Below are 23,013 nucleotides of genomic sequence, written 5' to 3'. Positions count from 1 at the left end.
TCCCACACACATCAGGTTCCCTGCTTAGCAGGGAGCCTGCTTCTCCCTCAGCCTCTCTCCCCCAGCTTGTGCTCTCTTTCTCACTCACACTCTAATTAATTAATATATAAATATATGTGTGTGTATATATATATACATATGTGTATACACACACACACACACACACACACACATATTTAAAAAAAAACCCACAACCATTCCTCAGAAGTTTGATCCAATGAAAGGAGAAGTTGCTATGAAGATTTAATTTTCTAAGTGCTTTTCTTTATCTCTCCCCTACTTCAATATTTTTTGCCCATATCGTTCTGACTGGAGAAATCTTAATTTCAGCTCAGTATGATTAAATCTTAGACACCTATCACGACAACCAAAGGTGATTTTTACAAATAATTGTAATTTTTCTAAGGGAAATTTCACTTTTACTGGACTATGATGAGAAACAGGTATCCCATGAAGCAAAGTCAAATTCAATCACTGTAAGAGCTGTTGAAATTAAAGCAATTGTGAACCTTACGTCTTTAAAACAAAATGTTGAGAAACAGGAACTCCTGAGCATGTATCACCAGCATACTGTGCTCAGTATTTAATACCTTAGAACATCGGTACTGGATATGCATCAAACACCTCAACAACTTCTCTAACTTCCGGTCACCATCTTACACTTGGCAAACAATGTCCACATTCTGGGTGCTTCAGCAATACCAGTAATAGTAAATAACTAGGGGCCTTGGAATGTGGCTGTGTTCCTGATACACCAGCATCTTACCTCCCAACGCAGGACTCTTCCTACAAAGGATAAGTCCTATTGAGAGCAGAAGGTGGTAGGATTCCTCTCTAACCCTCTTCTCCCTAACCACATTATCCATAGAGATCAGCTGTCTGCTGGAACATCAGGTCTACCTAGAGGCAAGCAGAGAAAGAGTCCAGTCAGCAGCACTTAAGCGTCCTTGCCCGGATCTTGTTTCCAGCAGCAGCAAGGGCAGTAAGGGAAGTGCCTTCATGTTGATGGTCACCTTGGCCAATGGAGAAATCACACTGTCTGGACAGTCTGCTTATTAACAAATTTCACTGCTCTCAACATTTCTCTCTCATCTAGACAACTTGAAACTACCAATATAAGGTCATACTCTAAACACGTTAGTGATACACAAATGGTTTTCTGGCCAGAGAACAAAACAAACAACCCAAGTGGGGCTCCCAGAGGTAGAATCAGAAAATCAAAACAAAAGCCAACAAAAGGATTACAAATAACATAGAAGACTAGGTTTCCTGAAACACAAGCACTTGAAATTCATTTGGTAACTGCTGAAAAACTTAAACTGAGAATATAAAACTTTTCAATAAATACTGGTTTTTGGCACCTACATTTTCAAAACATTGCATCCTAACTGATGAAAAATCTACAGAAAAATAGAAATCAACTATCGAGGATATCTTATAAGTCAACCTTACAAACACGTTCACTGAGACCCGTTATTTCTTTAATAACTCTCAAACCACTTTAAAATGGCAGTTATTATATAAGTACCTTTGTCTGTACTTTATAAAAAGTACTCTTAGCCAAATCAATTTTAACACCAAAGTTTGCCAAAAATTTGAGAAAGTGTTTGCTTGATATTTGGATGCTAGAAAAAAAATAAAATTAAAATGCAGAAAGCAAAAATAAAATGTAGTAAATATGAAACATCAAGCCAGTTTGAAGTTAAAGCAAAAGTCACACTTATGGACATGACAGAAGTATTGTAGGGAAGTAGGCCAGTGGACACATTTCCCATTGATGGAAAGAATAATGTTACTTACCAACCATTGCACTAACTTCCCCAGCCATGAGTGTTTCTACTGTCTCGTTGTATAGGTTCACATCAATGATACCTTTTCGAATAGTTTCTCCTACTTTGGCTCCCAATAACACTGAACCGGTAGTTTCAAATATTGAAGCCAAAATGCAGGCCTGCCTCAAGGTCACTACGCCAGAGCCCACAGCAGTACCGAATGAATTGGCAACATCATTTGCACCAACAGAAAACGCCAAGATAAAAGCTATGATAAAACCCAAAATGACCATCCACAAATACTCGTCCATGGCCATTTTGGAAAGTGGGCTCTGGGTACTTTTCTTTTGCAGAAATAGTTTAAATAAACAAAGCTTGAGGTGATAAACGTCGTAAGGCCGAGAGTTCTTGTAAACAGTGAGTTTGCTCTGGAAAGTGCTGGACAATGTTAGAGCCTGAACAAACTGCTAACTGCTGGTTTTCATACTGTCAGTACAGTTCATTTGGTTGTGTTCAGTCAGCGGGAAAACACATTCCATATTTTTCCTCCCAATCTGGGAAAGCTGTGATGTCTCCTCCTATAACAGAAAAGAAAACAAAAGAAATCAATTATCCTAAGCAACCTGTAACAGTTTGTTCTTTCAGAAATAAATGTTTTAAGCCTACTAATGGGATCTAACTTTGGCATGTGACAGATCTAACCATAAAGCAACTCTAGGAAGATTATAATTAGGTTAACTGCCCACCCACCCCCACCCCCACCAAAAAAAGCTGGTCTCTAGAATATCAGAAGTTGAAGTAGGCTTTATAATTACAGGCTGACAACAAGCCTTAATAGGATATGACTTTATGCAATCTGAAAAATACACTTGGCCATTATTTTCAGATAGAAAAAAAAATGCTTCAAATGGGCAAAAGTAAAGAAATGAGAAATTCAGTTACAGACTTTTTTCAAATATGTGGAAGTTCCTTAATTTCTTGGACCAGTGATGACCAAATATGATTCTGTGACACCACAGAGTATGGCTAATGATCCACCTGCACATTTACAGATAAAGAATGTACAATTTAGGAGCACACCATGCAGGTGTCTGAAAGAAAGCTTATTGATTCTAGTATAAAGTGACTTATCCAGAGGGTGACAAAGGTGGAAACTGAAGGCTCACATAGAAGGAACACGGAAAGCTGCCACATTCTATTGAAACATAATTCGGATCATGTCACTCTTCCATGACTACCCATACCTCACTCAGAGGGAAGGCTAGAGGCTCACCAGGCTGGGAAGACCCTCCAAGGTCCCCTGAGAGCTATGCCCCAGCCCACTGTCCTCAGCTCTTATTCCTCCTTCCTTCATAGGCTCCTGCTATTCCTTGAAAACACCAAGAGCTCTCACCTCTGGGCCTTTGCACCTGCTGATCCTTATGCCAGAGAAAATCTCCCCGACAGCTGTGTAGCTACTCCTTATGCTATTTAGGTCTCTGCTCAAATGTCACCATCAGAGAGGCCTTCCCTGACCTCGTGAAAGAGCAGCCCCTTCTCCTATGCCATTATCCATCCTTCTCACGCTACTTTATGTCCGTTCTACTTGTCACTGCATTCATTCATTCATTCATTCATTCATTCATTCATTCTTGTCTGTCTCCTTTCAGGAGGGCACAGGGACGTTGTTGGATTCACTGCTCTATCTGTAGGATATAGAATAGTGCCTGGCATGTGGGAAGCCCTAATCAATTTGATGAATACACGAGAAGAAAAGCTATTAAACATGTAGAAAAGTCTGCCAAACTAAAGAAGTGATGTCATAAAATTAATATATCCATGAAGTAAAAATGTCACTAGAAGCTTTGGAACTGTGGTATTCTATTATTATATAGTCAAGGTACCAAGTCTATATTTTCTTTGAATGGTATTAGGCATAGAGAATGGTGCCTACCACAGTGTGGTTCTTCATAGATGTTTAGTGATTTAAACTGGATAAATTAGGCTCATAAGCCATGTCAGAGACCATATAATGATCAATCGACATTAAGAATATTCAGGGGGAAAAACAGGACACCAAATTTTATGTACCTTGTGATTATGGTGATGTTAAATTACATATAAAAAGAGGGGCAAGTAATACACTAAGATCAGAAAAATGGCTAAGTTTGAGTGGTAGTATTATAGATACTTTCTATCTTTCTAGAGATAGGAAGCTTGTTCTGACCCTCCTTCACATTCTGACCCTTTTCAGAAAAGCCTTCACAGGATAGAGAAGAGAACCAAGGCATTAGCTGGAAGTTCTAAATGCCGTTGCTGAGGAGGAGAGGGGGCATTGCCATGCGATGCCTTTCTACCAAAAACTTTCTTTCTACCAAAAACTGTAAACTGGGTTGCCTGCTTTTCAAATCAAAATAGTATATAATAAATCCATAAGCACATACTGAGAGCCATCTATACATGCAATGCTATAGGCATATAATGAAACAGTAAACATATGCTGATAGATTTTACCATGTGTTAAGATTTGAAGCCTATATAATTCTGGAGATTTAGATACCATCTGAGACAAATGAAAAGACCATCCTAGAACCAAAGGAGAATATTCGACTAAAAAGAGTATTTTATTGACATCATGGACACATTAAAACTAGAAGTGAAAATACAAACTAGAAATATTTAGGATTTATATTATCTAATCCTAAAATAGACTTCTTGATGAAATCTTGTTTGTCAGGTAAGCCTGCCAACAGGACAAACAAGGACATTCAACGAGTATTTACCGAGAAGCTCCCTTGTGTCAGTCACTGGGAACAGGACCACAGTGGAAATGGATGTGGGGCCTGCTGTTCCATAAGGACAACAGATGCTGATCACAGAAACTCACAAATGGATAAGACTCAGCTGTGGCAGAAGGTGTCAGGGCCAGGACAGGGCCAGGTGGGGCCTGGCAGGGCCACCTGTGGGATGGGGGTTACATCGAGGCAGTGTCCATGTGGGAAGGGGTGGCATGGGGTGGACAGACAGGTCTGTGAGCTGAGGTGGTCCCTGCTGCAGGTCGTGGCCACCCCGTGGACAGGCAGGTGCCCACAAGATCAGACCTCTACCCTGGGCAGGTAGACAGGTGGGTGCCCACACGGTCAGACCTCCATCCTGGACAGGTTCCCCGGCCATGGACAGGAAGGTGCCCACATGATCAGATCTCCACCCTGGACAAGTCCCCCAGTCACAGACAGGTGGGTGCCCACACGATCAGACCTCCACCCTGGACAAGTCCCCTAGCCACAGACAGGTGGATGCCCACACAATCAGACCTCCACCCTGGACAGGTCCCCCAGCCACCAGGTGCAGAATGGGAGGAACATGAGCAGAGTGCGCTGTGACAGAGGCCAGGCTGCCACAGAGCTTGGGCATGACCCATGGAGGCCCCAGCGAGGCCTGGCCTGGCACCCATGGAGGAGAAAGGACACTTACAGAGGCGTCAGTGGCTCAAGTCCTGGGTGCGGGGACTGAAAGACACAGATGGTCACTGACTCACAGAACTGGGCTGAAAAACAGCCGAGTAGGATTTTAATGTTTTCTCTTTTGCACTGTTTCTAGTTTTATTATTTTATTTATTTATTTGGCAGGAAGAAAGAAAGAGAGAGAGAGAGCACATGGCAGGCAGAGAGGGAGAAGCAGACCCACTGAGCAGGGAGCCCAATGCAAGGCTTGACCCCGGGACCTGGGATCATGACCTCAGCCGAAGGCAGACGCTTAACCGACTGAGCCACCCGTGTGCCCCTCTCATTTTGTTTTTATACGTTAGGGCGAGGTTTGCCCTCAGGTTCACTCCGGAACAGGCTGAGCACAGAGGTAAAGTACAGGAGCATCAAAGCAGGTATGTCCTCAGCCCGATGTGGCTTGGGGAAGCTTTTATTTTAATAAAAAAAAAAATTATGAGAGAGAGAACTATCTATCTGGAAGGAAGAAAAACATTACATCCCTCCCTCAAGCCAAAATAAATTGAAGACAGAAATGTAAAAACTAAAACCTGAAGAAAATAAGAAAAGCACAGGTGAATATATACTTAATATTGGGATGGGGGAGCCTGGACCTAATACTGAAGAATCACCAGCTCATTTGCGTTCATAGAAATCATGTAGCTGGGAGACGGAAAGGCCTGATGTGGGGAGACATCGCATGGCAATGCCCCCTCTCCTCCTCAGCAACAGCATTTAGAACTTCCAGCTAATGCCTTGGTTCTCTTCTCTCTCCTGTGAAGGCTTTTCTGAAAAGGGTCAGAATGTGAAGGAGGGTCAGAACAAGCTTCCTAACGCTCTCTTCCTTCCCCTGGTATGAAAGCCCCCATATGGCTGTGATTTACAGGACTGAACGTTCCAAAACATTGTCCAATTTTCAAATGCCACCGACCCCTTCGTTTGAGGAACAGAGTATCTTAGAATGTTTTGAATCATTGGAGGAGGTACTGAGGGGTTTCGTAAGTTCTACCTCCCAAACCTGTGATGTTAACAAAATCCTTACTCTCTTTTCTTGGTGCCCTCCATGTCTTCTGAGCAAGCTTCTCAACTCTGAGTCCCGCCCACCATCACTTCTGTCCCTTAACCTCTGAACCAGCCCTGCTTCCTTCACCAGGTCCAGTGAACAAACTGGCAGGACTCCCAAGTGTTTATAGATTCTCTCTCTAGAATTTCCTCTGTGAGCATCTGCTTCAGCTCTACCTCATACTCACTTATCTACACTAGAAATCTGTATGTTGAAGGAAAAGTGGAAACAAACATTCTCAGAATATTTCTAGATGAACTTTACACTGTTTAAAAATAGGAATGTGGCTGTGCTATAGCACTTAATAGACATCAATGGGAAAAAAAGCTTGGGTAGTAGGCTCCCTGTTCTGAAATGTAGCTAAAGGTAACATCCACGATGACCCCAGGCCTTCCCAAGCAAATGCACTGAGGGGATGCCTGTTCTAGCCCTCCATCTGCCCTCCTCTCTCATCAGCTCCTCAGCTGGCATGGCCCATACCAGACAGTCAGATCTGTAGTGGACTGTGGCTTACTTATGACTCCCTCCCTGGAACCGTGTGGTTTTAAAGGCCTGGCCCACAGCCAGTCTCCCTTCCTTGGGTTTGCTTCTGGTCTATGCTGAGCTTTCCCCAGAGATTTCACAGACTGCAGCCAGGCCAAGTTCTCCCTCCAACAGGTAAAGGGAAGGAGCCAGGTCCCCCATGCAGAGGACTCTGATACTCTCAAGTCATTTTCCAACACTTCCACTAAGACCCAAAGTGCCTCATACCCACCCTCTAAAAACATAAAACATTCTTGGAAGCTGGGGTTGAATCTTGAATTTTGACACTTAGGTAGAAATTTGAAGACAGATAATCTTTTCAATGGTTGACAAAATCTAATGACTCTCTGCTACTTGTGGGTAAACTTGACTACTCAGCCATAAAAACGATTAGCTTTTCCTGATAATATTTAAATAAAATGGAAGATTCCTTTTTGAAATCTTACTTACAGAATAGAACAGCAGAAGCAGTTTTTCTTTTCAACACTCAGGATGTAGGTCTTGTCATATGGAGTTTCTTTTTTTTTTTTTCATATAGAGTTTTTATCAACACCATCATTTTTGAATAGCTCATGAAAACATCTACTTTACACTCTTAAATCTTAAAATTACTTTTTAAAAAATTTTTACTTATTTATGATAGTCTGAGAGAGAGAAGGAGAGGCAGAGACATAGGCAGAGGGAGAAGCAGGCTCCATGCACCGGGAGCCCGACATGGGATTCGATCCCGGGTCTCCAGGATCGCACCCTGGGTCAAAGGCAGGCGCCAAACCGCTGCGCCACCCAGGGATCCCAAATCTTAAAATTACTTTAAAAATATCATATTCATGATTAAAAAAAGCAACTGAGTTTCCTATTTTCACACTAATGATAAAAAATGGAAAAGTGATAAGAACGGCTCCGAAACTTGCTTTAACTACTTTTAAATGGCATATTTACAAATATGCAAAGCAGTCTATGGGAGCACAGGAAACTGAAGAAAGGCAGATGACACTGTGACTGAAGCAGAAGCAAGAAAGGAAGGGGTAGAGAAGAGGGAAAGGGGAGAGAGAGAAAGAGGGAGGGAGAAGGGGGAAAACATGCAAAGGGAAGGCAAGACAATCAAGCCAAATGCTAGACCCAGCTCGGAACACGGGGACATAGATAACAGAAGCAAGTAGTAGCAGGTTTACTCAATGGGGACAAAGAACATGAGTGTAAAGCCTGATAATCTTTATTAAAGACATTCAAAGTGAACAAGCTGTAGATTTAAAACTGATGTAAACTGGAAATAAATGGCAAGGACATTTACTAACACCCTGTGGCCTGTTCCCGGCACTGCATGTTCTTCACCTTCTCCTTTTCTCTTGTTAAAAAAGGAACATTGGTTCCTTCTGCATGAAGAAAGGAAAAGAGCACAGGACCTGTGATCAGGGGTTCCAGGTCCATTCCAGTTCAATTGGCCACTGGCTACACAACTGGGCAAGTCATTTATTTATTTTTGGGGGCAAGTCATTTAAATGACGCATCCAGGAAGTGGGAATCAGGATACACCATGTGGTGTTGGCGTAAAGGCCCTAGCTCAGGGCCAGGGAGCACTGCATGATGACTGTTATCATTGTTAGCAGGTAGAACCCAGGGCCCGATCCTGGCTCTGTTATTAACTAGCAGTGTGACCTTGGGTAAGGCAGGTACACCTTCTGAGTCCCGTTTCACCTGTAAAACGGTAGTACCACATGTACTTGACATCAAACCTAAAGTATGCGTGTTCTATACTTGCAGTTAGCCTCAAGCAACCTGAAGCAATCAGTACCACTACCGACACAGGAACAACACTTGAGGCTCCAGAATCCTTCTAGAAGGATCTTTCTCCTCCCATAGCCCCCCCTCCCTCTAATCCTGCTCTTCTTCCTCAATGAACAGACTCTGGCCTTGTCTTTGATTAAAGATCAGTGTACAGTGTGAAGCGCAAGAACAGTTTTGAGGGGCAGAGGGAGGTGAAGAGGGAAATGAAGATATCTCTAAAAAGTGCTAAGAATAAAATATTATGCAAAATGGTAAAGCCATTGTGGACAAGAGGTTGGTGGTTTCCTATAAAACATGCTCATCACATAAATCAGCAGTCCCATTCTGAGGCATATTCACCCAAGAGAAATGAAAACATATGTCTACACAGGGAACTTTTTATTCTATATTCTGAGTATGGTGGTGGCTATACTACTGGACATGTGTGTCAGAATTCATGAAACTGTACACTTGCAATTGGTTAATTTTATTCTATATAAATTATACCTCAATAAAACTGACTATAAATAACACTGGAATATATAAATATGTGAAGTGATGGATGTATTCATTAACTAGATGGGAGGAAACCTTTTGTAATATATATGTATATAAAATCATCACGGTGTGCACTTCAGATATCTGACAATTTTGTTGGTCAATTATACCTCAGTAAAGCTGAGGTAAAAAACCAGTACAATACTGGTTATAAAAGGTAATATTCACTTTCTGTTTTTCCCGTCCTATATTGCCAGCATTGCCTTCCCCCACTCTCAAGCCCCCTAGGATAAGTTATAAAAGTTAGTTAAAAAGAAAAGAAAGAAAGGAAGAGTAGCTCCCTTATTCAATGACAGAAGGCACATTCCACTCAGACACAGCAAAAGCAGCCAGTCTGACCACTTGAGGGAGGCCTCGGGGACAAAGTGCCACACCTTGTCTAAAACAATGGCGTCAAGAAGCAAAGAACAAACACAGATCAATGAGAGGAGGTGGGTGGCTTAGAACTGCCAATTCTAAGTTCATAGAAAGGGACTCAGACACAACTTTCTCCAGGCCAGAGATGAAAGCGGAAGGCCTATGGGGACAAGCTAGTGACCTTTCTTCCAACCAGGCCCATACTATTTCCACAGAAAAAGAAAAGCAGGGTCTTCAACCTCGCTTTTCCAGGATCTAAAGGATGGAAACCCATTCATTAGATTTCAGGTTTAGGGCAAATATAAACACTTCAGCTGAATATCACTCCTATGGAGGCCCACAGATTAAAGACAGTTTAACTTTGGACGTGTGGACACTTCACATACCAAAAGCTTCAAGGAGGTCAATTAAAATAAGTTAGAGTATAAGCAAACTATAAATAAAAGTGTCACCTTGTTCTACTACTCCAATACTGACTTTAAAATCAGTTCTGAAATGTTTTCTCTCCTAAGTACAGCTGGAAATGATTTAAACAGTTCTAAGTAGGAGCATTTATTTTTCCTATGGGAAATGGTGCTTGTTAATGTGCCAGGCTGGGTCAGATGCATGGCAGTCCCAGTACTCTGTCTTGAACAAGAAGTACTCAGGGAAGATATGGGTGTCTTTATGACATTAACCTCACAAGTTCAAGAAAATAAGGAAATAATTTGAAATGTGAACAAATACAGATGTACAAAGATGTCATTTATTATGATCATGAAAAAAGGGAAACCGTTTAACTGTCCCTGACAGGAGGAAAGGCCAAGGAAATTTTGTGACATCTAAAGAGAATTATTATATAGTCGCTAAAATGATATAACTTGAAGGGCGCCTGGGTGGCTCAGTCAGCTAAGCATCTGCCTTCAGCTCAGGTCATGAACCCAGGGGCCTGGGACAGAGCCCCGTGTTGGGCTCCCTGCTCAGTGAGCAGCCTGCTTCTCCCTCTGCCTTTCCCTCTGCTCATGCACACACATGCTCATGCTCTCTCAAATAAAAAATAAAATAAAATAAAATAAAATAAAATTTTAAAATGATGTTATTTGAGTTATTCATGGCACTGGAACATAACCTGCAAAGGGAAAAATCAGCATGCAAATGGTGTGTGCCATATGTTCTCAACTATGTTTGAGAATGCACCAGCAATGAGACTTTAAAGAAATACACCCAAAGTTAAAAGTGGCTGTCTCTAGGTGCTCTTGACATTTTTTTTTCTATTAGCCAAAACTTCCCACCATAAGCAATTACTACTTTTAGCATCGGAAAAACCTTTCCAAACACTACCAAGGAAAGTACACTTTTTTGAGAAGTTAGGAATGTACCACCAAAATATCTTCGCTTTTGCTGATAAAATGAATTTATCATGAGTCTGTTTTCAGCCCAGGCCTCTCAGACAATTCTTCCTTCAAACTTACTTATGACCCACAATTTAAGATATAAATATATCTGCTATACTTTTTATCTTATCTTTATTTTTCACTTTCAAGAACATCCCTTTGTCTGGTGTCTGAGCACTGGGTGAACAAGTTGCTGCATGGTTTGGAGCCTTCTATCATATTCCCATGTACAGGTTTCTAAAGTGCATCCTCAGTCACATCTGTTCCTGCTTTAGAATTCTTTGTCTTTTGTAAGCTTTTCTTAAGGACTGGCCATCAGAACCAGACGTTACCCAGAGAGCAAGAAAATGTCCTGATGGTACCAAGCACCCTGCAAGCCTTTTTACTGAAACAGTATTTGAGGTTAATGCTTACAAGAAACAACCTATGATTGGTCTCTTATTCCTATTTTGGTTCACAGAATTAGAGAATCAGACAACATCAGGGTTTGAAAAGACCCAAGAAGTCATCCGGTCCAATTTTGATCATTTTGAAGATGTGACAGCCATAACTGAAAGTAGAGGTGAGATGATTATTCCCTACAAGTGTTATCAACTTACTGTACGGAAGATGCTCAAATGAAGCAATGTGAGTGGTGTTCCTGGTTGGCATTCACCAGGCCATCTTAATGATAACAGCTCCTATTTGGGGAGCTGAGATTCTCTGGGGTCCTGGCCTATGTTGGGGATGGGGAGGCAGGGACAACAGGGAAACAGGAAACAGGGAACAGGGAAAAAGGAAAGGGTGAAAAAGAGAGTGGGTTTCAAAGGCCACAGAGCTGCGGTCCTTGGAAATGTTCAGAATCAGATATCTTCCAGTCCTGTCCAGCTCAATTATTCTGTATCAACCAGAGACCACAGGACTAAGACGGAGCAGTGTAGTCTACAACTGTGAACCACAGGATTGTGCTGTGGGGAGAGGAGGTGGAAATTCCTGATCCTTTCTAGAACAATGCAGTCAACGATCTTCATGAATTTTGGAACATTGCACAAACTCATTTTAGCCCTCTATGTAAAGTTTCCACTGCAGACCCTGGGCTCAGCCCCTCTGGACCCTATTTCTTTTCCAGGCCTCATTCCTGTTGTATTCACTCTCTCTTCTGCATTTTTGTCATTCTGACATTTAAGTTTCTTTTTTGGCTCATAAAGCATGTGTGTTATTTAGAGGTCTTCCAGTAGCCTTTTGCTTTTGGGAAGGCATTGTATGAATCTATTAAGTAAATATGTTTTTAAAAGGATAAAGAAAAAAAAAAAAACAAAAAACAAAAACAAAAACAAAACAAAAAAAAAGGATAAAGAAAGAAACAGCAACAATAATGAAAAGGAGATAAAGTTAAAGGAATCATGACAATTTGGCCTGAAGAAGAGAAGATGGAGAAGGCCCTACAGAACCTAAGTGAAAAATAGCTTGTTTTTTTTTTCTAAAAAAAAAAAAAACAAAAAAAACAGTTTTTAAAAACTGAAAGACTGGGATGCCTGGGTGGCTCAGCAGTTGAACATCTACCTTCGGCTCAAGGTGTGATCCAGGGGTCCTGGGATCAAGTCCTACATCGGGCTCCCTGCAGGGAGCCTCCTTCTCCCTCTGCGTATGTCTCTGCCTCTCTCTCTTTGTGTCTCTCATGAATAAATAAATACAATCTTAAAAAAAAAAAAACTGAAAGACTGCATCAGGATATGGAAATGCCATTTCCTTGGAGATGTTCAAATGGAATCTAAATGACTGTATGAGCAATTATTTTCAGAAACTTTAATTTGTTTCTATCTTTTTATTTTATTTACTTATTTTAAAAAGATTTTATGTATTTTAAAAAAGATTTTATTTGGGGGGAGGGACAAGCAGGCTCTGCACTAAGCGCAGAACTCAATGTGGGCCTTGATCTCACAATCCTGAGATCATGACCTGAGCTGAAATCAAGAGTCAGGCACTTAACCACTTGAGCCACCCAGGTGCTCCTGAAGGTTTTATTTTGAAGTAATCTCTATACCCAATGTGGGGCTGTCCTACAACCCCAGATCAAGAGTCACTGCTCTTTCAACTAAGCCAGACAAGTACCCCTGTCACTTCTATTTCAATTTTATATTTTGATGATATCATGAAAAAATTACTATAAGGAAATACATGTTGGCCACTCTTCATCAACTTTGGAGATGTAGCAAATAGCCTTTCATTGTACTAAGACTGCACTTGGAAGGGAAGAAAAAATTTATAGCTGAACGGCTTACTGCACACTGCAATGCACTCCCATTAGAAATGTGGAATTAGGGGTAATCCCCAGGTGGCTCAGCGGTTTAGCACCACCTTCAGCCCGGGGTGTGATCCTGGAGACCTGGGATCCCACATCAGGCTCCCTGCATGGAGCCTGCTTCTCCTTCTGCCTGTGTCTCTGCCTCTCTCTCTCTTTGTCTCAAATAAAAATAAATAAATAAATAAATAAATAAATAAAATCTTTTTAAAAAATGTGGAATTAGCCTGCATAGAGATTTTTTTTCATGATTATGACCACCTTGCTAGAGTGTTGTAGGTACAACACTGCTTGAAGGCATGGGACAAGAAGAGATGGGCTTTATACATTTATTCCCCTCTACGACAGAAATAGCTTCTAAACATTTTTCCCTTTCTGTGTACACTACAGATATCCCCTCCAATATTCTACATAATTTTTTTTCTCAGTCATAACCAAAAATAGATTCGTTTTCACGAGCAAATCACTTAACATCACTTCCATCACATGGTAAACCCAGAAGCACTTGTTCTGATTCTGCATCCTTGAAGCGCTGGACTGTTTGGCTAAGCTCCAAGAGCTATATTAGGGAAATGCTTTCTCTTCAGCCACAGTTTAAAATGGAACTATGTATGTAAATAGATACCTTGGTTCTTACATATTTATTTGCTGGTTTTGTTCTGATTCCAGTAGAAGCTCAATAGAAATATGAACGATACTTATAAAAACACAGATTCCTGATATTACTACATATCCTTTCTATTAATAGGACTTTAATATAAATAGAAGAGTCGATAGGTGGAGATCATTATCTTAACTATTTTCCATGCTCAACTTACAGCTCCATAGTTCTTATTCTCATTCCAAAGGTTCTTAAGTAATAATAGTTCTTAGGCAGTAGAAAAAAGCAAGAAGGAACAAATTACTAAATTGATTCAGTGAGACCTTTCCTCTATGCAGTGGAGGAAAGTTGGTTCAAGTCTCTGAAGTGCTTCATCAGAAGTCTGCAAACATGATTCAATTCCACCCAAATTAGTGATATGAACAGTCTAAACGTGGCAATAAGTCCAAAAAACTGTTCATCTGGTCAGGAAGTCAGGTGAAAATTTAGCACTTTTTCCTATTGCTGAGACAACTGAAATTGAAATCTGTTTACTAAATTAAGAAACCATAAACATTTACTTGATATCACCTTCAAAGAATGATGAAAATAGCAGTTTAAAAATATCAGAGAGGCATGTTTTTAAGATTTCTTTGAATATTATTTCCCGATTCTGAGAGTGCTCCTCCTGGTACTTAATTCCTTATGAATGATTGAGATGAACTTTCTTGGGCAAGCCACTGGCTGGCTCCCTTTGGCTGTTTTTCCTTTAGAAAACTAGGAAGTAGGGGGGATGCCTTGATGTGAACATAATGAGCTTTATTATAATCACTAGAAAGTAACTAGATAGAAGCTGCTCTTTAGTAATGTTTGAAATCAGTTATGAGAAGAAAGAAGAAATATGTAATTATACAGTCTTGTCATTACCTACTGAACTACCTCTACTGGAGCTCATGTGTGTGTATGTGTGTGTATTTCAATTACTGTCTAGTGTTGTTTGCTTTCAGCCTAGTGAACCTCTTTTAGTATTTCTTGTAAAGCAAATCTGCTAGCAATGGATTGTTTTCATTTACTTGACAATGTTTTTATTTTGCCTTCATTTAAAAAGACTGTTTTGTAAGGCAGAAGATGCTCTCCGCACTTGAACATTGCCTCTCACTGCAGTCTGGCCCCCACTGTTCCTCATGAGAAGTCAGGTGTTAATTTTACTGTAGTTCCTCTATAATTGAGTCAGTTCTCTCTTGCCTCTTTCCACATCTTTTTTTTTTTTTTTTTTTTTTGTCTTTCAAAATTTTGACTACATGTCTTTGTCATTCTTTCTGTTCTTCAGACTGCATTATCTCCATGGCTCTGCTCTCTCTTCAAGTTTATGGATTCTTTCTTCTTTTTTTTAAAAAAAATTTTTTTTAATTTTTTATTTATTTATGATAGTCACACACACAGAGAGAGAGGCAGAGACACAGGCAGAGGGAGAAGCAGGCTCCATGCACCGGGAGCCCGACGTGGGATCTGATCCCGGGTCTCCAGGATCACGCCCTGGGCCAAAGGCAGGCGCTAAACCACTGCACCACCCAGGGATCCCGGATTCTTTCTTCTGATAATCCAAATCTACTGTTGATCCCTCTAATGAGTTTTTTATTTTGTTATAGTTTTCAATTCCAGAATTTCCATGTTCAATTTTTTTAACTATGGTAAAATAAACATAAAATTACCATTTAACTACTTTTAAGTGTACAGTGGCATTATGTACATTTGTGTTGTTATGCAAACATCACCACTATCCATCTGCAATACACTTCACCTTACAGAACTGAAACTCTGTACTCATTAAAAAGTAATTTCCCATTCCTTTTCACCCCAATCCCTGGCAACCATTCTACCCTCCGTCCCTATGAGTTTGACTGCTTTAAGTACATCCATATGAGTGAGATGAGGGTGTTTTTGTGACTGCCTTATTATACTTGGCATAAATGTCTTCAAAGTTCATCCACATTGTAGCATGTGTCAGAATTTCCTGCCTTTTCCAGGCTGAATAATATTCCATTGTACAGATATAACACATTTTGTTTACTCATCCATTGATACACACTTGGGTTGCTTCTGCTTTTTGGCTACTGTGAATAAGGCTATTAAAATGGGTGTACAGGGGCACCTTGGCTGCTCAGTCAGTTAAGTATCCAACTCTTCATTTAGACTCAGATCATGATCTCAGGGTTTGAGACCAAGACCCTCGTCAGGCTCCATGCTGGGAGAGGAGTCTGCTTAAGATTCTCTCTCTTCCTTTCCCTCCGCCCCTTCCCCCTTTCTCTCCCTCTCTAAAAATAGATTAATTTAAATTTAATGGGTGTCCAAATATCTGTCCATGTCTCTGCTGCTTTCAGTTCTTTTTTGGGTGTATATGCAGAAGTGGAATTGCTGGGTCATGTGGTAATTTTGTTTTTAATTTTTTGAGAAACTACTGTACTGTCCTGCACAGCATGCACACCATTTTATATTCCTACCAACAATGGACAAAGGTTCCAATTTCTCCGCATCTTCACCAACACTTGTTATTTTCTGTTTTGTTTTGTTTTTTAACAGTAGCCATTCTAATGGGTGTCAGGTGATATCTCACAGTGGTTTTGACTTGCATTTCCATAATGATTAGTGATAGAACAGCCTTCCATGGGCTTATTGGCCATTTGTATGTCTTCCTTGGATAAATGTCTATTCAAGTTCTCTATCCATTTTTAAATTGAGTTGCTCTTGGCTGTTGAGTGGTAGGAGTTCTTTATATATTCTGGATACTAACCTCTTACTAGATAAATGATTTATAAACATATTCTCCCTTTCCAAAGGTTGTCTTTTCATTCTATTGATTGTGTCTTTTGTTGTGCAGAGCTTTTAATGTTGATGTACTCCAATTTATCTATTTTTACTTCTGTTGTTTGTGCTTTTGGTTCCACATCTGCATTTGGGTGTTTTGTTTTATTTTTTATCTTTTCCATCTCTTTAAAAATAGTCTCTATTTGATGATTCACTGCCACTACACCTTCCTTTAATTCTTTAGGAATGGTTTCTTTCCTTTCTTTTCTTTTTTTTTTAAGATTTTATTTATTTATTCATAGACACAGAGAGAGAGAGGCAGAGACACAGGCAGAGGGAGAAGCAGGCTCCACGCAGGGAGCCCGACGTGGGACTCAACCCGGGGTTTCCAGGATCACACCCCAGGCTGCAGGCGGTGCCAAACTGCTGCGCCACCGGGGTTGCCCTAGGAATGGTTTCTTTTCATCTTTGAACATATTTATAATAGCTGCTTTAAAGTCTTTGTCTGGGGGTGCCTGAGTGACTCAGTGGTTGAGCATCTGCCTTTGGCTCAGGTTGTGGTCCCAGGGTCCCGGAATCAAGACCCACATCAGGCTCCCCGCAGGGAGCCTGCTTCTCCCTCTGCCCAGGTCTCTGTCTATCTCTTTCATGAATAAATAAAATCTTTTTAAAAAATAAAAAAATAAAGTCTTTGTCTGCTTTGTTCAATCTATAGGCCCCCTCAAAAGCAGTCTCTATTGTTTATTTCTCCTGTGTATGTGTCACAATTTCCAACTTTTTTACTTGTCCCATAATTTTTTGTTGAAAACTGGACATTTTACATAACACAGCAACTCTGGTTACTGATATTCCTAGCCCCCAGAGGTTTTGTTGTTGGTATTTGTTTATTTGATCTAATTCTGTGAAGTAAATTTTCCACATAGTGCACAGCTGTTGGTGTCTCTCCTCACATCCCCCCCACCCTATTTTTACATTTTAGTCTGGCTTCCTAAGAATCACCCATAAGCCACTTAAGTGGTCAAAGTAGTGCATAAGCCCCCTTAATTAATTAGATTTTCACCCTTCACCATGGCTGCATACAGAACTTAGAGACTACTTTTCATAGTCTGGGGAGTAAAGGATGGAGGGAAGGTCTGAATGCAAGGTATCAGCACGAGGGTAACCTCTGGGAAGTTTTAATTATTATTTATCGTGTCTGTGCTGGTGGTCACAAAACCCTATGTGTAAAAACTCATGGAACCACAGTGTCACTAGAAAAAGTGAATTTTAAGATATATAATTATTGTTGGAGGTGGCCATGAGTTGCCTTTAGAAAAAGATACTTCTTCACCTATATTGTTCTTCCATAGTTGGATCCAATTGGATCATTTGAGTTCTTAGAAGTTCACTACTTAATGTTTAATGAGGACATAGAAAACAAAATCTTTCTCATTATATTATTGCCAATTGAGGGTTATTTCCTCTTAGAACAGAATAAAAATAAAAATTAAAACTTAAAAAACTTATCATTGTAATACTTAATAATTCGTATAGCAATGTCAAGTTTTTATACCTGATCAGAAGAAGTTTCTTCTGGATTAAGCTTTAGGTCATTTCTTCTTCAAATAAAAATTCTAGATTATTTAATTGTTACTGACAAGTCTGACAGAGGCTGAAGACACCATGATTTAAAGATCAAGGAAAAACCAAAAAATGTAAACAAAAAGAGAGATGGCAAAAACCAGGTTTGACAGAAAGATGCGCTGGGCTGGATGCTCTACCCTCCAGGTCCCAAAGGGCACTGAACTCTGCACAGTAGGGACATCCCAGCAGTTCTTTCTTCTTGCTCCAGCCACCACTTTAATTTCAAGTCAAGTCTCAAGCAGTTTGAGTCTCAAGACTCAAGTCTCTTTTTAAAACCTTTATAATAATAGATAAGCTCATCTGTAACTCCCAACTACCTCAGTATGCTGAACACATTCCTATCCTCCTACTTTTGCTTTTAATCTGTAAGGTAAAGGCAAAACCCAACAAAACCAAGAAATAAATGAACAAATGAAAAAATAAAAAGAAAATAAAAACTCAGGCCAAATCTTTAAGCTAAGATCTAGTCTCCTCTTGCTCTTCCAAAAGCCACCCTTTCTCTTGACAGCAACTACAGAGTTTTTCTGCCATTACTTTCTTTTTTTTTTTTTTTAAAGATTTTATTTATTCACGAGAGACACAGAGAGAGAAAGAGACAGAGGCAGAGACACAGGCAGGGGGAGAAGCAGGCTCCATGCAGGGAGCCCGATGCAGGACTCGATCCCGGGACCTTGGATCATGCCCTGCCTTTGGCCAGGCGCTAAACCACTGAGCCACCCAGGGATCCCCATTTTCTGCCGTTTCTAACTTAAGTTTATAGTCTCAGAATCTCAGAATATAGTCTAGAAATATTTTTATCTGTTCTATTGCTTTTAAAAAGATGTTCTCATTTTTCCTTTGAGCCACTCAACCTGCAAAGCATTTGATCAATCAAACCGTAACCAACCATTTTATTCTACCTTGATAGGGCATGTGGCATTTCACACAGTTGTGCTGATGCTGTGTGGGGAGGGCTGGTACTCATCTGCCGGTGTGGACACACTGATACGGCGATCGATTGTACTCTATCCATTGCATATCTAACTATTGGGGTTAAACAGTTCATCAACATCTCTTTCTCCCCTCTTCCAACCAGAAGAAATGAAGATAAACCCATGTAGGATGTGTCTTTACTTCCCCAAAGAGGCAACAGTGCAGAGAGGAATTACACGATTATTCCTTATCTTGTAAGTACAGGAGAGAGAGAGAGAAGATGATAAAGAAACAAAGGAGAAGATGAAATGAAGACCATTCCTTATAAGGATCAAAACTGGTAAGAAGGAAACTTGAAAAACCAGCTTTCTTAGTTCCAAGTATTCCAGGAAATACCCTTCTATGAGTAACAAAGGTCCTGAAACAAAAAGGCTATGCCAAAACATGGGAGTTCATATATGCTACTAGATTTCTTTTGGCTTCTCAAGGCATCCTGGCTCTAAATTAAGTTTAAGGTATCAGTCCTGTTGATGGTGGATTCCATTCAGTTTCAATCTAAGCCTAGTAAACCTGGTGACAGATTTCTACTCATTTAGGCCCAAACATAGGAAGACACTTCAAAGAGAGTCCCTTTAACTGCGAAAAAGTACTTACTCTCACAGGTTACCACACAAAATGGATTGAAAGGGAGGCCTGTTGTTTTTGCTCATGATTTTCTTAAATCAACTGCCACCAGTACCAAATAGTTACCCCAAATAACCTTCTGAGTAAGGCCACAAGAACATCCTAGCAGCATTTGGCAGAAATAATTGAGGGAGCCAGTACTCTCTTAAGTGCTATCACTTTTAATAAACACTGGTGAGATACACTCTGATACTACAAAGAGAAGTGCTTTGGAAATACTAGCTAGGTGACTTGTTCTTTCCATCATCCCTCATCACTGTCACTCAAAAATATCATCTGAGGTCTGTAACATATGGTTCCACCATTCACTACTTTATATCTAAGCTCAAGAATGATGGTCCCTTACAAAGTTTAAATGGATAATCCTAATACAAAGTATTATTTTAATGACTTAACAAATGCTGGATTCCCCAGCTCCCTTTCTTTATATAATATTGAACCTGAGAGCTTATTCAATTTGGGATATTAGAGTTCCTTGAACATCCACAGCTGTAAGTAGTGAAAGCAGATTCTTGCTGAATACCTTTTACGCTGCAGAATTCACAAAATTACCCTTTGTCAATAACAGCCACGCATCCATTTGTATGGGCCTCTTCCCAAGAGCCAAGGTCTCAAGTCTGTCTTAAAAATAAGTCAAATTTTCTCATTATAAGAATAATACAAATTCATATTAAAAAATCTGATAAACACACAAGAAAGGAAAACAAGGAAAAATGCTGCTAGCTCATCACTGAAAAATAATAATTGTTTTGTGTCAATTTTGGTGTACTAGTTTTACCTATTGGAGTACATGATACTTATGTAAGCCACTGTGAGGCCACTGCCAAATTAAATAAAATATAAAAGTCAAAATCAAAATGAATTATAATAGCATGTTTTGAAAAGAAAGTTTTTCATTACTACATAATACAGCTCACTGAAAAAAATCTAACATACAGATAGCCAAAAAAGAGGGTAAAACATCATACATCAGCTCACCTCCTTGAGATAACCACTGCTTATATTTGGTGCACAGCATTCTTTTTTCATGTACATTTAAGTACCTTCCTTTTGAAAAAGAAAATGAAGCCATTAAACCATTAAAAAAATGTCTTCCATTGAGAAAGTGGTTGTAATATATATTTTGTAACCTGTAATCTGTAAGGCTACAGATGGAGCATCATTTTAAATGGCCGCATAATGTTGCATTATGTGGCAGCACCATCAATTATTTAACTAGTACCTTATTAGGTTGTTTCTGGGGATGTTTTATTGAATCATTAGGTCAGTAATTCTTCAGTAGTCTAATAATAATAAGCAAAGGAGCTTTCCCCCCTTCTTTCTCTTCAAGTTTAATTTTTTTGGACTGAATAACTATAATGAAAAAAGGCTTAGCCCAAGCCACTTACCCAATCTCATTTTTAAAAAATATTTTATTTATTTATTCATGAGACACAGAGAGAGAGAGAGAAAGAGAGAGAGAGAGAGAGAGAGAGAGAGAGGCAGAGACACAGGCAGAGGGAGAAGCAGGCTCCATGCAGGGAGCCTAAATTGCTGAGCCACCCAGGCTGCCCCCCAATCTCATTTTTAATGAAACATATATGGACTAGGTAAAAGCTTGATTCTAAAAACAAAATTATTTTTACCAAGGTGAAATACCAAAGGGGATGATGAGTCATTTCTTTTTGTGTAGAAATGAAAATAGCCTGTTGCCTGCTATCAGTAAGAACCAAACTGGCCAAACATTTGAATTTTCTATTGGATTTATAGTTATTGAGAGTTTGTTGGTTTTAAAGAGAGCATTTTATATTCAGACTAATTCAGGGTGTTAAAAATCAGCTCTGTCTACCCTATGGATTGGTGAGATACAATTATCTTATCAGTGCCCAACCAGGATTCACCGGACTTCATACACTCTGTAAATAGAGATATAAAGGTAACAGTGAATGCGGCTTAATGCCTGGGAGATCAGTTTTTCCAAATACAACCCAGTGTGAAGATTGTGCAACACTGGTATAGACACTTGCCACCTTTACCCCTCTGTCTCCCATTACAAGGCAAACTGGAGTTTGAGCCAGACTGCTCTCACTTGTCTTTCCTCACTTCAAGGAACTTTTAATACTCTGCAAATGTGTAATTAACTATAGCTATAAAAGTCAAGCATTCTACCTATCCCATTTTTAAGTGCTAAAATATTAGAGGCACCATACCCTGGCCAAGACAGAGTGTGTCTTCTTTGGAGACAGCAGTGTGCTACTCGTGTGCCGCTTTTTAAGCAGCACTGGCCAAACACGTCTGCAGAGTACCCTTTGCTATGACCACAGAAAGCTTTTACTGTATGAAATGTTATACAAGTTATAACAAATAGACACATTCTCAGTAGTTTGTGTTTTCAACCCAGGACAATTCCAGGCAAAAGCACAAAGCAGTGGGGGCAGGGTTGAGTAGAGGGACTGGTAGGAGGAGTAACTATTTTGATTGGGAAGGGTAAGGACTGCTACCTTCCTAACTCTAGATAATTTATTACACAGGAGAGGGCAAAACACCTGTGGCCTTGAACATTTCAACTAAGTAATCATTTAATTGCATTAAGTGCCCAGCATGTGTACTATTGACTGCAAGAGCTATAAAAACATCAAGATCAAATAGGTTACCATCCTTCACCTCTAGCAGAGCCCCTCCAAGCTGGTACCATTATCCTGTGCTTGCATTGTCTTTAGGTCCTCTCACCTCGCCCCTACATCTAGGCTGACAGATGTAATTCCCTGTGGCAGGGATGAGGAATGGCATTCCTGCAGGTGATACAGCAGCTCACCAATAAAGTTCTCCTCCTGTAGAAGTCCCAGAGTTGGAAAACTGGGGTACAGTCACCTATATTCTGACATGGGCTTCATGAAGTGACCAATCTAGCCAGCAGGCTGTGACACAAAATGATCACCAGCTAAGGCCCTTTGTTTTGACCTCTGCCTAAATTTCCCTTTGGGTGGCTGTAAAAAAGTCACACTGGAAGGAGGGAGTCTACTGAATAACACTGTGATATTATCTGAAAACACAACATTACCATCACATTTTCTCATTTGATTCTCATTTGAAATGGGCAGTCTTAACTACTGAGTTCAGAAAAGTAATTGCAAAATTTTCCTGGTTAATTATTAATCTTCTCTAAGTGACAGAGGAAATCCAGAGCAAAGTCAGGGCTCGAGGGGACTTTGAGAGGTCATTTATCTCTAGACTTCACAGAGAATACTAAAAACATCATAAACAAATATAAACCCATTT

The 23,013-nt window shown here is 40.1% G+C and overlaps 1 protein-coding gene across 11 annotated transcripts in view; it reads right to left on the bottom strand.

Annotated features, from left to right (window-relative positions):
• The window catches only part of SLC20A2 (solute carrier family 20 member 2), a 101,228-nt gene that overhangs the window by 40,333 nt on the left and 37,882 nt on the right, over positions 1-23,013 (bottom strand). For 9 of the 11 annotated variants that reach the window (XM_035699878.2, XM_025442364.3, XM_025442300.3 and 6 more), the window contains one exon: positions 1,801-2,350. In XM_035699878.2, coding sequence (XP_035555771.1) covers positions 1,801-2,089 — 289 coding nt within the window. In that variant the 5' untranslated portion in view covers positions 2,090-2,350. Of the gene's footprint in view, positions 1-766; positions 901-1,800; positions 2,351-23,013 lie in introns of those variants that run through there. The other 2 variants (XM_049095209.1, XM_025442773.3) reach the window with 1 other exon arrangement.

The sequence above is a fragment of the Canis lupus genome, chromosome 16, assembly GCF_003254725.2.
Source record: "Canis lupus dingo isolate Sandy chromosome 16, ASM325472v2, whole genome shotgun sequence".
NCBI classification, from domain to species: Eukaryota; Metazoa; Chordata; class Mammalia; order Carnivora; family Canidae; genus Canis; species Canis lupus.
The sequence above is the reverse complement of the archived record's forward strand: the minus strand, read 5'-3'. Positions and strand labels throughout refer to the sequence as shown.